The sequence below is a fragment of the Sphaerodactylus townsendi genome, linkage group LG07 (genome assembly GCF_021028975.2).
Source record: "Sphaerodactylus townsendi isolate TG3544 linkage group LG07, MPM_Stown_v2.3, whole genome shotgun sequence".
Classification (NCBI taxonomy): domain Eukaryota; kingdom Metazoa; phylum Chordata; class Lepidosauria; order Squamata; family Sphaerodactylidae; genus Sphaerodactylus; species Sphaerodactylus townsendi.
This window is the reverse complement of record NC_059431.1, coordinates 58,095,339-58,108,558: the sequence shown is the minus strand read 5'-3', so window position 1 is coordinate 58,108,558 and position 13,220 is coordinate 58,095,339. Positions and strand designations below refer to the sequence as shown.

The 13,220-nt window shown below is 40.7% G+C and overlaps 1 protein-coding gene across 2 annotated transcripts in view; it reads right to left on the bottom strand.

Moving 5' to 3' along the window:
• The window catches only part of DMXL1 (Dmx like 1), a 122,602-nt gene that overhangs the window by 90,210 nt on the left and 19,172 nt on the right, over positions 1 to 13,220 (bottom strand). For both annotated transcript variants that reach the window (XM_048503688.1, XM_048503687.1), the window contains exons 3-7: positions 11,765 to 11,842; positions 9,403 to 9,481; positions 7,406 to 7,532; positions 5,989 to 6,055; positions 2,463 to 2,638 (exon numbers count right to left, since the gene is read on the bottom strand). In XM_048503688.1, coding sequence (XP_048359645.1) covers positions 2,463 to 2,638; positions 5,989 to 6,055; positions 7,406 to 7,532; positions 9,403 to 9,481; positions 11,765 to 11,842 — 527 coding nt within the window. The remainder of the gene's footprint in view (positions 1 to 2,462; positions 2,639 to 5,988; positions 6,056 to 7,405; positions 7,533 to 9,402; positions 9,482 to 11,764; positions 11,843 to 13,220) is intronic.

The following is a 13,220-nucleotide window of genomic DNA, read 5'->3' as shown; positions in this document are numbered from 1 at the left end:
GAGCTCTGGATCCAAAATCAGCACCTAAATAAACCCTAAGGGAGATGCTTTTACTCTGCATCTGCTTCAAGAGGACATTGAAGAGTCATCTACTACTACTACTACTACTACTACTACGAACCAGCGTGGTATAGCGGATAAGGGCAGGTGGACTCTAATCTGGAGAACTAGGTTTAATTCTGCACTCTTCCACATGAGTGGCTGACTTATCTAGTGAACTGGGTTTGTTTCTCTGCTACTATGCATGAAGCCTGATTAGCCTAGTCACAGTTCTCTCTGAATTCTCTCAGCCCTACCGACCTCACAAGGTATCTATTGTTGGAAAAGGAAGGGAAGGAGTTTGTAAGCCACTTTGAGACTCCTTGCAGGAGAGAAAGGGGGGGTATAAATCCAAATGCTTTCTCTTCTTTCAGAGAAAAAACCTGAAAGGTCAGCACTAAAAAAGAGGGAGAGTTGTGGGACAACTGACAACAAGAAGGACATTACATACAGGTAAGCAACCCATTTTGCTTCTTCACGCTCTGACATATGGCACACTGGCTTGCCTAAAAATGTTACTGTTATCTCTTTAGAAAAAATTTTTTTTTGCCAAGTTACAGCTGACTTGTGGTGGTTTGCCACTGCATGTCTCTTCATTGTGAACCTGGACTTCTCAGGGATGACCCTGCTTAGCTTCCAAGATATGATGAGATAATATAACCAGCACTATTTCCAAAACTATCAAGTGCCAATGTGGAAACAGAAGTAGAGGCTATAGTCATGATTGTAGTTTCTTGTTAGGGGATACCCTTTCAGGAACTCTGAAGAACTGGCCATTATTCTGGTAAAATGTGGTATGCAATTGTTTTGCCCCAAGTCTGCTGAAACAAAACACTTTTTTTCTTATCTTTGAAAAAATTAAATTTGGGTTAAGACACAATGATTATGTATGGAAAAAGCCTTCGTGGTCTCATGTTTGGCTTCCTTAGATTTCCTCATTTTGTAAAAGACATTTCCTTCACCAAAAATGTGAATGGGGTAGTATTTGGGCTTATGTAAAAATATGTATTTGCTGACAAAATAGTCCAATTTTGAAAGGACAAATTGGTCCAACTTACAAAATTAAAGTTCAGAAAAAAATCATTTAATACATTCATTAGCTGAGAGAAGATGCAAAATGCAGCACACAACAACGAGTTTAATTCTCTTTAAGTTTAATGTTCTATACATCTAGAAATTATCTTATTATTTAAAGTAATAGGCTATCCAGTACAAAATAAAAGCTGGTTACCAAGTACCTACTCTGAATGGATTCAGACTGAACGTGACAGAAGGATTTTCATTTCTTGTCCCTTTCTTCTGCTGAAGCTCAAAATGCTCCTGAAGATACCTTTCTCAAACAGCACCATTTGGGAGGAGGCAATTTGAGCAGCAGTAGGTAGCAAGAGGCAAGAAAGACATACCGTATATACTCGCATATAAGTGAAGTTTTTCAGCCCTGTTTAAAGGCTGAGAAAAGCCCCCTCGGCTTATACGCGAGTCACCCATTTTCTAGCAATCACGCGCCGCAGCCAGCAGGCTCTAATGAGGCTGGGGGCGGGGCTGGGACAACCTCCTTGCTGCTGCAAAGCCGCTTGTTGCAGCCCTCCTTGGAGGGTGTAGGGGGAACCCTGAGGCACCCTAGCTGGCTGGGCTTCCTCAAACCCCACCAGCAGGCAGAGGGAGCTCCTTATTTGGGCAGTGACATCAGGGGGAGTCACTGCCCAAATAAGGAGCTCCCACTGCCTGCCCGCTGGGTTTGACAAAGCCCAGCCAGCCGGCAGGCAGAGGGAGCTCCTTATTTGGGTAGTGACTCCCCCTGATGTCACTGCCCAAATAAGGAGTTCTCTGCCTGCCAGCTGGCTGGGCTTTGTCAAACCCAGCTGGCAGGCAGAGGGAGCTCCTTATTTGGGCAGTGACTCCCCCTGATGTCACTGCCCAAATAAGGAGCTTCCTCTACCTGCCAGCTGGCTGGGCGATCAAACCCAGTAGGCAGGCAGAGGGAGCTCTTTATTTGGGCAGTGACTACCCCTGATGTCACTGCCCAAATAAGGAGCTCCCTCTGCCTCCCGGCTTCCCATCCTCGGCTTATATGCGGGTCAATAAGTTTTTCCAGGTTTGGGCAGTAAAATTAGGTGCCTCAGCTTATACACGGGTCGGCTTATACATGAGTATATATGGTACTTAACTGACAGAAGTCCTTCCATCCACAGATATGCTCTGGTCGATGCAAGCAACCGATAGTGGAACCTGTATAAAACTAAAGGTAATCTTACCACCATGTTAGGATTAATAGCTTCTGAAAGTGCAACCTCTTTGGATCTATAGTTAATAATTATTGTCACTACTAGCCACAGTGGGCACAACTTTGAAAAAAGTCATTTAAATTTTGGCAGTATTTGCAATAATGAATGTATCAAGAACATGAAGGAATTAGTACTCACCGTGGCATATATTTACTTGTCTTTCTCCATGAAAATCCATTAACAGATCGAGGGTGAACCAAATAAATAAATGAGAAATCTACTTCCTGTGCCATAGGTTCTGGCGTTGGAACTTGAGGAGCAACTGTTGATTTCCAACTATCAGTATTATACCAAACCTTCACGAGACAATCATCCTAGCAAAGAAAAATACTGGTATAGATTAATGTTAATGTTGCCATATTGTCACCATTTATTTTTCAACTGATACTTAAACATAAGGCAATTTTTCTAGATAGAAGCTCTCACCCTTTCTACAAGATTTTTTCACCATGTGAAAACTGATAAGTAATTCCCTTGAAATGACATTACTATACTTACATTAGCCTATGTCTGCTCCCAATTGCTTGCAGACCCCTCATCTGTCAGAATATCTAATCTAATAGTAAATAATATATTGGCTGACCCTTGTTATGATGAAAGCTGCAAAATGGGCCCACTCAGAAATTTCCTACATACTCAAGGGGCTTCCTGACTATGTAGTAAAATATGACTTTGCAAAATAGCCTCAATCTGAAAAAAACACACACCAAATATGGCCTGATGAGGACAAATGTGCTACAGTAACATAGAATACTGACAGCAGCTGTCTGTTAAAGAAAAACAAAGAGTGGGTTTAACCGTCTTCAACTCCTGGCAGCTTACTGAATTTTGGAGTGGGAGACTTTGAGAAGTGGGATGGGATTTCCAAATTGTTTCCATTTCCAACAATTCCTTACACACGGAGAGCTTGTGGGCCACAACTTCTGCTATTTTTCATTCTTCTTAACCAGTGATCCGAATATGCTGGCTGTGCTTGGCAGCCAACCATTACTTTATGCCACTATTCATGCTGTCTCTCCTCAAATCCATTTGAAATCAGGTATTAGGGAAGAACAAAGCAATAAGGGACTCTGGTGCATTTTACTGATCACTGAGCTTTGAAGACAAAAAAGCCTTCTATTTGCTAAAGTCTCCTGCCCATGCCAGAGATTACAGAACAGGGAGTTCAGACTTCTATGCCTCTTCTCACAACATCAATCTCCCTCCAATTTCACATAGAAGAGAATAAGAGATTTCTTGCTTTAATATGAGTATGTGGGGAAACTCATCTGCCAGCAAAAAACCACCAGAGTTTTCAAGTTATTAAGGAGGTTACAACTATCTTAGGAGATTGCCATTTTTTATTTGCAAAATAACACACACAATAAAATTAAATTTGCTGTCTATCTTGCGATGTCTCTAACTCCTGTTTCAGATTCCTTTTTCATGTGGCTGCTTTCTATAGGACTTTGTAGAAAGCTGCAAAACCAGCCACAACATATTTTGACAATGAAGGCATTCCAAACAGGTGAAGCAGTGTATTTATTGGACCAACTACTGCTAATGATATATTATTTTCATTAGTGAGGTTGTCATTTAAGTTGCATTTTCCCCTAAGTGGTTTTCTGTGGTCAAATGAACCAATTTCAAAGAAAGTCTTTGTCCTTCGAAAACAACTATCACATGAATGTACTTAGCCATCACATGAATATGCCATCAGTTGCTACAGACTACTCTGTTATTGCAGTATTATGCTCCTGACCATGTATATTTATTTTTAAAGCACAAGAACACTGTGCTTTAAAAATGTTTGTTTCAGCAAAAACACTGCACAGGATGGTAAATTAGCTGACTTTACATCAGAAATTGTTTTGTTAGGCAAAAAGATTAGCAACTTTATTTTGGGTGAGAAATTAGAAATTGCAGTATATGACTTACAACCCCATCCAAGTGGTTGGGGACGACACTGCTACTGCGCCACTTTGCTATCTCCCGAAGGCTTCCAGGCAGCATGGCAAGGGAGCAAGGCTTTGAAAAACCCTGCGGCCCCAAAAGCCCTCATAGCTGAAAGCAGCCCTAGGTTAGCATTCCTGGCTCAAAAGGCTGGGAATGGGCCCAGCTATGTTAGCATTCTCTTGGATGCCAACAGAGTTCTGAAGGTCATCCTCTCTTCTGGGTTGGGCACCACTGAGGTCCATGGCACCCACCTGTCTCCCAGTATGCCCACCCTGCCTGATCATTTGCCAAATGTGCTGGTGGGGTGAGAAAACGTTCTGATGCAAGCTTGTGCCCCTCCTTTGGATTGGGCCGCCCGTCTCACTGTTGTCAGAGGAAATCTTCTTTTAAGGAACACTGTTTTCATCACAAAAACCCTGAAGTACAGTAAGATGGGTTTGAACAAGGCCCAAGCATTTAAATTAAAGTTTCCAAATGCCATGTCTAACCTTTAATACACTGGTAATACTGCTTTATGACTGAGACTTACAGACTTGTATTATAAATTCTACCTAAAGTAAAATTCCTTCACCTCAGTAAGTCAGACCCTACGCAAACTCAGTACCTTTTGACGCAATAGACCACAACACTGTCCTGTATTCAGGAGGTAAGTGAATGTGTGTTCTAGAGTGTCCGGATGCGGGGGTAGCCCCGACCCCCTCCCCGACCTCGGGCCCGCACCCCTCCCCAGCCACGGGCCCCGGAGACGGATCCCCAGCGGCGCGGGAGGCGGCCGGGCACGAATAGCCCCGCCGCCACAACGACCAATTGGGGGATTGCCCCGCACCTCTTCCGGCCGGTGGAGCGTGCGGAGGCTCCGCTGGTGAAGAACGCGCCGTTGGTCGACCGGCAGGCAAGCGGGGCGACGAAGAGCCCCGCCGCCGCGGCTGTAAGGCCAAAGCCGCGCCAGGCGGCAGAGACCAGCTGAGCCCTCTTGGGCTAATTAAGGGAGGTGGCTGGGAGCGCAGCTGCGGTGAGGCGGCGGTTTCAACCCCTGCCCCAACGAGCGAGGGAATAAAAGGGAGGAAGTCCGGCAGGCAGGGGTTGGTGATTGAGGACGGGAAGGAGGGAAGGTGTGGTACGGTGTGCACGGGGAGAGAGCTGGGAAGAGTTGGAGAAAGGCAGGGAAGTGTGCTGGGGGAGAAGCCCCTGGAGGTGGAGGAGGGATGGAGGCGAGAGCCAGGGAGAGAGATGGGCCAGGGAAAGGCTATCAAGGCAAGGGCTGGCAGGGAGGCGTCCCTGCTTACCCTGCCTAGTGTTCTGCAGACCTTGGGACACCCATGGGTAGCCGTGGCATCCTGTGGCTGAGACGGCTGTCTCAGTTAGTCCACTCCCCGGAGAACGGGAGTGAGGCCGGCGGTTCCAGCAGTTGGGCAGGGGAAGGTGGGTTGGCAGAAGGGGTCCCGGAGGGGACCCCGCCCCAGGCGCAGGACATAGAGAAACCACTGGGTTAGTGCTACACATTAATATATTGGATATTCTGTCCAACTAGAAGAGAAGACTGTTTAATATGGACGAACTCAAATGAAGAAGAAATGAAAACAGCATTAGTAAAAAAAAAAATCTGTGAGAGCTACAATGTTCTGTCAGGCAGGCCAACTTGTGAAAGATATGATGGATAATACTGGCCCATTTAGATTTATCTGAGACTTTGAAATGTCATTTCAAAGCAGAATAAAAGCTTGTTTACCTTCCCAGCAGTAGCAAAAAATTCTCCATCTGGTGAAAACTTCATTAGATGAACTTGAGAAGCAGTCCTGTAGGAAAGCAAAATACCAAAGTGTTAAGTATTACTCAAGAGTGTAATGAAAATGTTGTTTAATATTAAAATAGTTTTCTAGAATTTCAACTATCCTATTTGCCACCAAATAATAATACCCCATTAACTGGTGTGGTTTCTGAGTTCTCCACTAAGCTGAGATAGGAAAGTAGGGTCACCTGAACTACTGACAACAAAGTCAGAATGGGAGCTAGCATTAAATTAGAATATACCTACATTTTGAATGTTCTGCTCTTTGGGTATATGATTTCTATCATTTGCATTTGAATTTTTTAATTATCACTAAAAGGTTCACATAAATAATCTCTAGAGCACAGGTGTCAAACTCACGGCCCTCCAGATGTTATGGACTACAGTTCCAATCATCCCCCGCCAGCATCATGCTGGCAGGGGATGATGGGAACTCTAGTCCATAACATCTGGAGGGCCGCAAGTTTCACACCTGTGCTCTAGAGTCAAAGACTTACAGTATCACAATGTTTAGGAAAATCTTCTGAAACAACATGTTAGTGTTAAACTTAGAATTTACATAATCTGGTTTAAAAAAATTCTCTGGAATTCTCTCATTCATTTAAAAATCTCTCATTGACTTAAAAAAACAGATGTTGTCAGCAATTTAGGGACTCTGCAGTTCATTCATGGAGCAAATTGTGAACTTTCAGAAAGTTTTATATGAAAAAAAAGCTTAATTAGCCACAAATAATTTCAAAGGAAATAAAGCCCCCTCAAAGGATTTCTGCTATCTGTTATTAAGATTATTTTTAAAAGTCATCTGCCTGTTAATATTGATGACTAGTTTTTAATTATGTCATCCTGTGAACTCATGACTTGAATGCAGGAACCTTCTAATCTAATATTACAAAATCCCTTCCACCTTTGCCTTTTGGGCACACAAAAGTGTATTGTACATATACCACTTGGGCAACCTAAAGGCTAGGTATAAATTCTGTTAGAAAGGAAATCTTTCTATATACAGGCCAATTTAAAGAAGGAGAGGAAGAAGAATTCGGATTTATACCCTGCATTTCTCTCCTGTAAGGAAACTTAAGGTGGCTTACAAACTCCTTTCCTTTCCTGTCCCCACACCTTGTGAGGTAGGTGGGGCTGAGAGAGTTCTGAACAAACTGTGACTAGACCAAGGCCACCAAGCAGCAGTGGGGAAACAAATCCCGTTCATCAGATAGGAATTCACCCCTCACGTAGAGGAGTGGGGAATCAAACCTCCTGATTAGTGTCCACTGCTCTTAACAACTATAGGATTACTGTTCAAAATAAGACAACACAAAGTTTAACAACATAGGTAAGGTAACGATTATACACTTCTTACTTGCATTGCCAAATAATTCTCCAATCCTGAACATCTAGTTTATCATGGTTTTCATCTTCTGCTGGGTTTTCAAAATTAATATTGGACCAAAGCTGCAGACAGTTGGAACCAGTCAACAGACGAGAGCCTACATTTAAAAATTTTTCACACAAAAGTAAATTAAATATGGTTGTTAAAGTCAGATTATATAACTAAATATCTGAATCTGGAACCATCCGCTCAGAGAAGCTAACAGTTCAAATACAACATGCTCATAAATAATGCTCAGTACTTAAGTAGTAAAGTGGAAAAGATGTAAGCCCCACTCAGCTAGAACCATCCCATACTGACTGCTCACCATTCCACCAGCCTGCCATATACTTTAGAAGCTGCTCTATTAGTATGAACTCAGCCAAAGAAAACCAATCTTAACACACGAGTACACTATGAACAGTTAGTACAGCTAATGAGTTGATGCTTAAAAAGTTGGTGGAACGCATACATCTAAGGTAGGGATCCCCAACCTTTCTGAGCTTGTAGTCACCTTTGAAATTCTGGCACAGTGTGGTGGCTGAAACTCCAAAATGGCTCTCATACTATGGCTGCTGCAAGAATTTGGAGCCAGCCACAAAATAGCTGCTACAGTTTATCTTCATTTACACAGTAAAGATTCTTATGCTGTGGTGGCACCTGTGGCCAAAGCAACTTTTAAAAAAATCAAATCTCCTGTGGCCAATCAATGCTCTGCTGATCAATGCTCCACCTGAGCCCGCCCACTTTCTAAAAACACTTGGTGGGTACCAGGAGTGGTGTTGGCAGGCACCACATTGGAGATGCCTGATCTAAAAGACTGATAGATCTAGTGCTGCAAAGGAAGACAGAATCATCCATTAATGATACTTTGAGCTCTCTTTTCTACAAAAAGGATTAGAGGCTACAAATGAAAACTAAAAATGATGTTATCTGCAATTTCCCCAATATTATGTAAAAATTAGTCTTTTTTGGACTTTGGTTATTTATTTTATTTATTATTTCAATTTCTATACCGCCCGATCCCCGAAGGGTGGCAAATAAATAGTTTCAAAGAATGAAAAATGGTGGATATCGTATTAAAACTGTCTAATAAAAGTGCATCACATGAGGGAATAAATTAGAAACATTTTCCTGTTGACTTTCATTTATCATGAAATTTAAGAAGTCAACTTACAAAACATGTGACAGCTCCCCCCTCAATTACTTTTGGAATTAATACAAACAATAGCAAAAAGATGTTCCCAGATAAAGACACACATTACACAAGCAAAAATTAATTATCCTTGGATTGTCACAAAAGTTTACACAAGCCCTACCAGACAAAGCTAGAACAAAATTAAACAATGCAATCCTAAGAACACTTTTAGGAGAGTTATGCACACTGGTGAGACTTAAACAGGATTCGGTTTAGGATCACACTGTAAGTTACATTCAACATACTAAACAAAATCTATCAAAATATCAATTTTGAAAACACATATAAGCAAATAAATATTTTAGATGCTTCCAAACAAATCTGAGATTTTTTAATATTCATGTATGTAGTATATATAAAATTTATAAGCCTAAAAGAAATTATCAAGTTTGATAATAATAAAATAAAAACTAAAATTATGTACTTGACCCAAGGATGTGGGTTAGGCTATTTTAGCTTTAAAAGTTTCTATAAGAGTTCCATATACATTAACTTCTGTCTTACATTTAAGTTCATCTTATGTTTCAGTATGTCCAAACCAGCAGAAGAATTTATGCTTTCATATTAAATACATTCAAATGTGGTTTCTCTCCCAAGAATGAGCTGGGATGGCACAACTAAGATTTTAAGCTAATATATTTTTCTGTTTGCTTACTTGTTCTGATGAGCAGTATAATTTTTAAAGGGCTTTAGTGGGATAACTGTGGATGCCTAGTGAGATCAGACCTAGTCCAATCTAACATCAAAATGGAAAAGGTGAGAATAAAAAGTTAGTTATTTTTGTGCTTACCTGTAGGGTCCCATGTTAAGTTATGCACCATATGCTCCAGGGAAATTTGACCTGATTTCTGCCATTGATAATGTAGCCCCTAAAATCAAAAGTATAACATGAAAAAAATGGTTTACATTGATGAAATAGGTTTAAAGACTTAGTGATAAATGCCTGTAATGAACTGGATTTAGACTAAACTAACTATTTTGACTGATTCTACTTTCCTGCTGTAGACCACCCTCATGTTGCTCCTTGGGGTGCCCTATCCCACAGGAGCAGAATTTCATGGAGATCAGTGGGCCATCATGAGTTTTGACTCTGATCTGAATCCATTTTAACTGAAAACTTGAATAAGAGCAAAGATTTAGACTTCCAGATTAACTTATTATTAGTTTTTAGAATGTACATGGATAGAATTCACCCTGTTTTCATACAATTCCTTTTGGAATCCTATCCACACTTCCCATCACTGAATCTGTATTCAAATTTCCTATCTATCCATCTTCCTTCATTTTCAGCCATAACAATTAGCCATAGTTTCAGTTACTGAAACATTCATAAATGCTAGGAGATGGATCAGAAAGCTGCATAGATATAGGGCTTTCCTTTTCTTTGCCAGTTTATATGCTTGCTGAAGGACCAGTTTCCACAGGTAAAGAATTTGGATGGATTTCACAGAAACATAGGATGGCCATTAGAAAAACCTCAGGATTGGGATAGTTAATGTTGGAGCCAGCACTGTTTAAACCACACAGAACATCGTATATGTGTAGATTCTCAACCTCTGGCAGCAGTCTACCCATATAACCTTGGACAGCTTTTTGAAGCTTTGTTGTCCTTCAGGTTTGACTTAACAGAGGGTGGTGTGCAAAAGGCTGTCCTAGAGTGACGTAGCAGAAAAGTCCATTTAGTCAGGATGTAAATCCATTCTTTTTTATCCTCCAATAATAATTTTGCAAAATCATATTCTGTTGACACCTGAAATGTGTTGTAACGATTCTATACTCTCGCAAATCACACATTTGTTCTAAAATACATGATTGATTGAAATAAAAATATTCTGTACTTTATAATAAACACTTCAACTCAATACCAATGGCATCTACTGATAAGTCATTTTACCTAAGTGGCTCAACAGTCAATTTTGCCAACGCAGAAGCAATTATGAAGGATCAAAACAGAATATTAAAACTCTGTTCATTGATATTGCCCATAACACTTTAGAACAACACTACTGAAGTAACAGGGCAATTTCAAGATTCTTGAAGAATCCATAAGAAGGTGATCACAATCACAATTAGAGAGCTTTAATTTTGTTTTGACCCCCCGCCCCCTCTTTCTCTACAGTAGTTGTAAGATCTTGAAAAATAAGCAAGGTTATTTTTTAAAGTTTAAAGGAATATATACAAGTCTGTTACGTAAACATAGTATTGCAGAGAGATTCAGCAGGTATTGTGCCTCTGTTGTGATAAGCTATTGTGCCATTGTTGTAATACTTAAGTCCCAAAAATATTTTGGAATTATAAGCTAGCCTTGAAGAGAAGTGTGGGCAGGATCCACTGTGAATCAGCAACCAGTATCTAGTGACACAAAGCTTCTGTGGTTGATGACACCAATACTGAAAATGTCAGTCCAATGAGATCCCAGGGTTCACTTGGCCTGGGAAACCAAGATGTCCCTCTGCTTCTCTCCAACTGCTTCTCTCCATCTGACAGAGATGGCGGTTGCACCACACATTTAAGTCTTCTTCGCAGAGATAAATGCAAAAAGGACTCAGTGGGTATTTTGGCTATTTCTACTACGTCTTGATCACCTAAAGAGCCTTTGGTGCAGGTTTTACATATGATTTTTCTCAAACACTGCCTATATACAAAAGCACGTTGAAAAACCTTCTTATTTGTTATGGAATATGGTTGGTTGGAAAGCTTTTGAGAAATGAGAGGCAGCCTTCCAAACTTATTGATAATATTTATATACTACTGTCTCAACAGGATTTATTGGTAGGATGTTGTGGGTTTTCTGGGTTGTATTCTGGCCGTGAAAGCCTTTGCCAACAGTATTGATTTGTTTCTTGATAAACCATATTGATTGATTGATTGATTGATTGATTGATTGATTGATTGATTGATTGATTGGATTTGTAGACCGCCCCATCCCCGAAGGGTTAAAATCTAACTAAAACAGCAGCAAATAATTCCAGCACAAAGTAATACACACAAGAGACCTACTCGATCATCCATCCAGTTCAATATCCTGTTTCACACAGTGGCCAGCTTACTAAGCAAAAATAAGTAACAAAAGTTTGCCATCATTAAACTAATAAAACATCTGCAATTTATTATGCAATTGTTCAGTGAAAATAGCAAGATGAACTACTTACAGTATGACAATTATGCTTCTGTTTCAGACACTGAGCTGGTTCAAAAATACAAATTACATTTCCATAGGAGGCTGCAATCTGAAATAAACAGCATTTTAAAATGAGGCTATTTTACCTGCTTTTATTCCCAGATTGTGTCACTTCCCTTTTACAGTCAAACTTTTTTATCATCACCAAAAAGTTACTGCGTAACTTAAAAGAAAAAGTCAACATGATTTTGAAGTTTCAGGAGACTCAAGTTACCTGAGGCCCTTTCTGCACGGGCGATATACAGCGGCCCAGGGATGGAAAAAACGCTGTCCCTGGGCGGCTGTTCGCACAGGAGGTGCTGCTGCATTGCAGCAGCGCCGTCCTGGCTGTCCAAAAGCGACGTGAAGCCACTGCTTTTAACCTCACAAAACAGCTCTGTGTGGAGCCGCCTCTCTGGCTGGGGGGGAGTGGGGGCCGCTCGCACGCTAGCGTGCGAATGGTCCCATAGCCTCCATTGGCATAAATTCTGCACCAATTCTGCATCTGCACCAAGAAGCATTATAATATTGGCTGTTTGTATTTTCAGTTCTTTTCCTAATAATCTCCAACATAAAGTTTGCACACTGGGTTCACATTTTCTCTGAGCTATCTGCTATGAATGCCAGATCTTTTTCCTTCTCAGTTTCAGAAAAGTCAGCCCACAAGTTGTGATACTTTGTTCCCATGTGCACCACCTTACACTTACCAACACTGAACATCATTTGTCATATTGTTGTCCACTGACCTAATTTGTAGAGATCTGCTTGGAGCTCTTGGCAGTCCATCCTTAGTTTTAATGATCCTGAATAATTCTATGTCATCTGCAAAGATGGCAACTACACTACTCATCCCTAGTTCCAGATCATTCATGAACAAATTAAATATTACTAATACTGATCTGTGCGGGACCCCACTGCTTACTCTCCACTATTGTGAGAAATAGCCATTTATTTCTACTTTTTGCGTCTGGTCATTTAAATCAATTTTTAATCTAGAAGAGAACATGTCAAGCCATCCCATAACTGCTAAGTTTACTCAGGAGTCTTGGTTGAGATACCTTGTCAAAGGTCTTTTGAAAGAATATAATCTTTACCAAGTCAACATATTGATTTCACCTTACTTCAGAAAATGGGAAATTCCTTTCTAGCACACAGACACAAGAGAGAGAGAGAACACAAAAAATAGAATATATCAATCCAGGACAGGTCTTTTGTTAAGAAATGAACTTGCAATGAGGATTGATAAGAATATCTATCGAAAGCACTCCTAACAACGTGATGTTAGATTGGCACTTCAGATTTTGAGTATAACTACATTACAAAGTATCTCTCCACCTTTGTACAGTTTGACCCTGTCTTTTCTATGACTGAATTCAAATATGTCTCAATTTTCCCATTTTCACACAGCCATACAGAGATAAATATGTGGTAAAAACCAGTGAGAGATT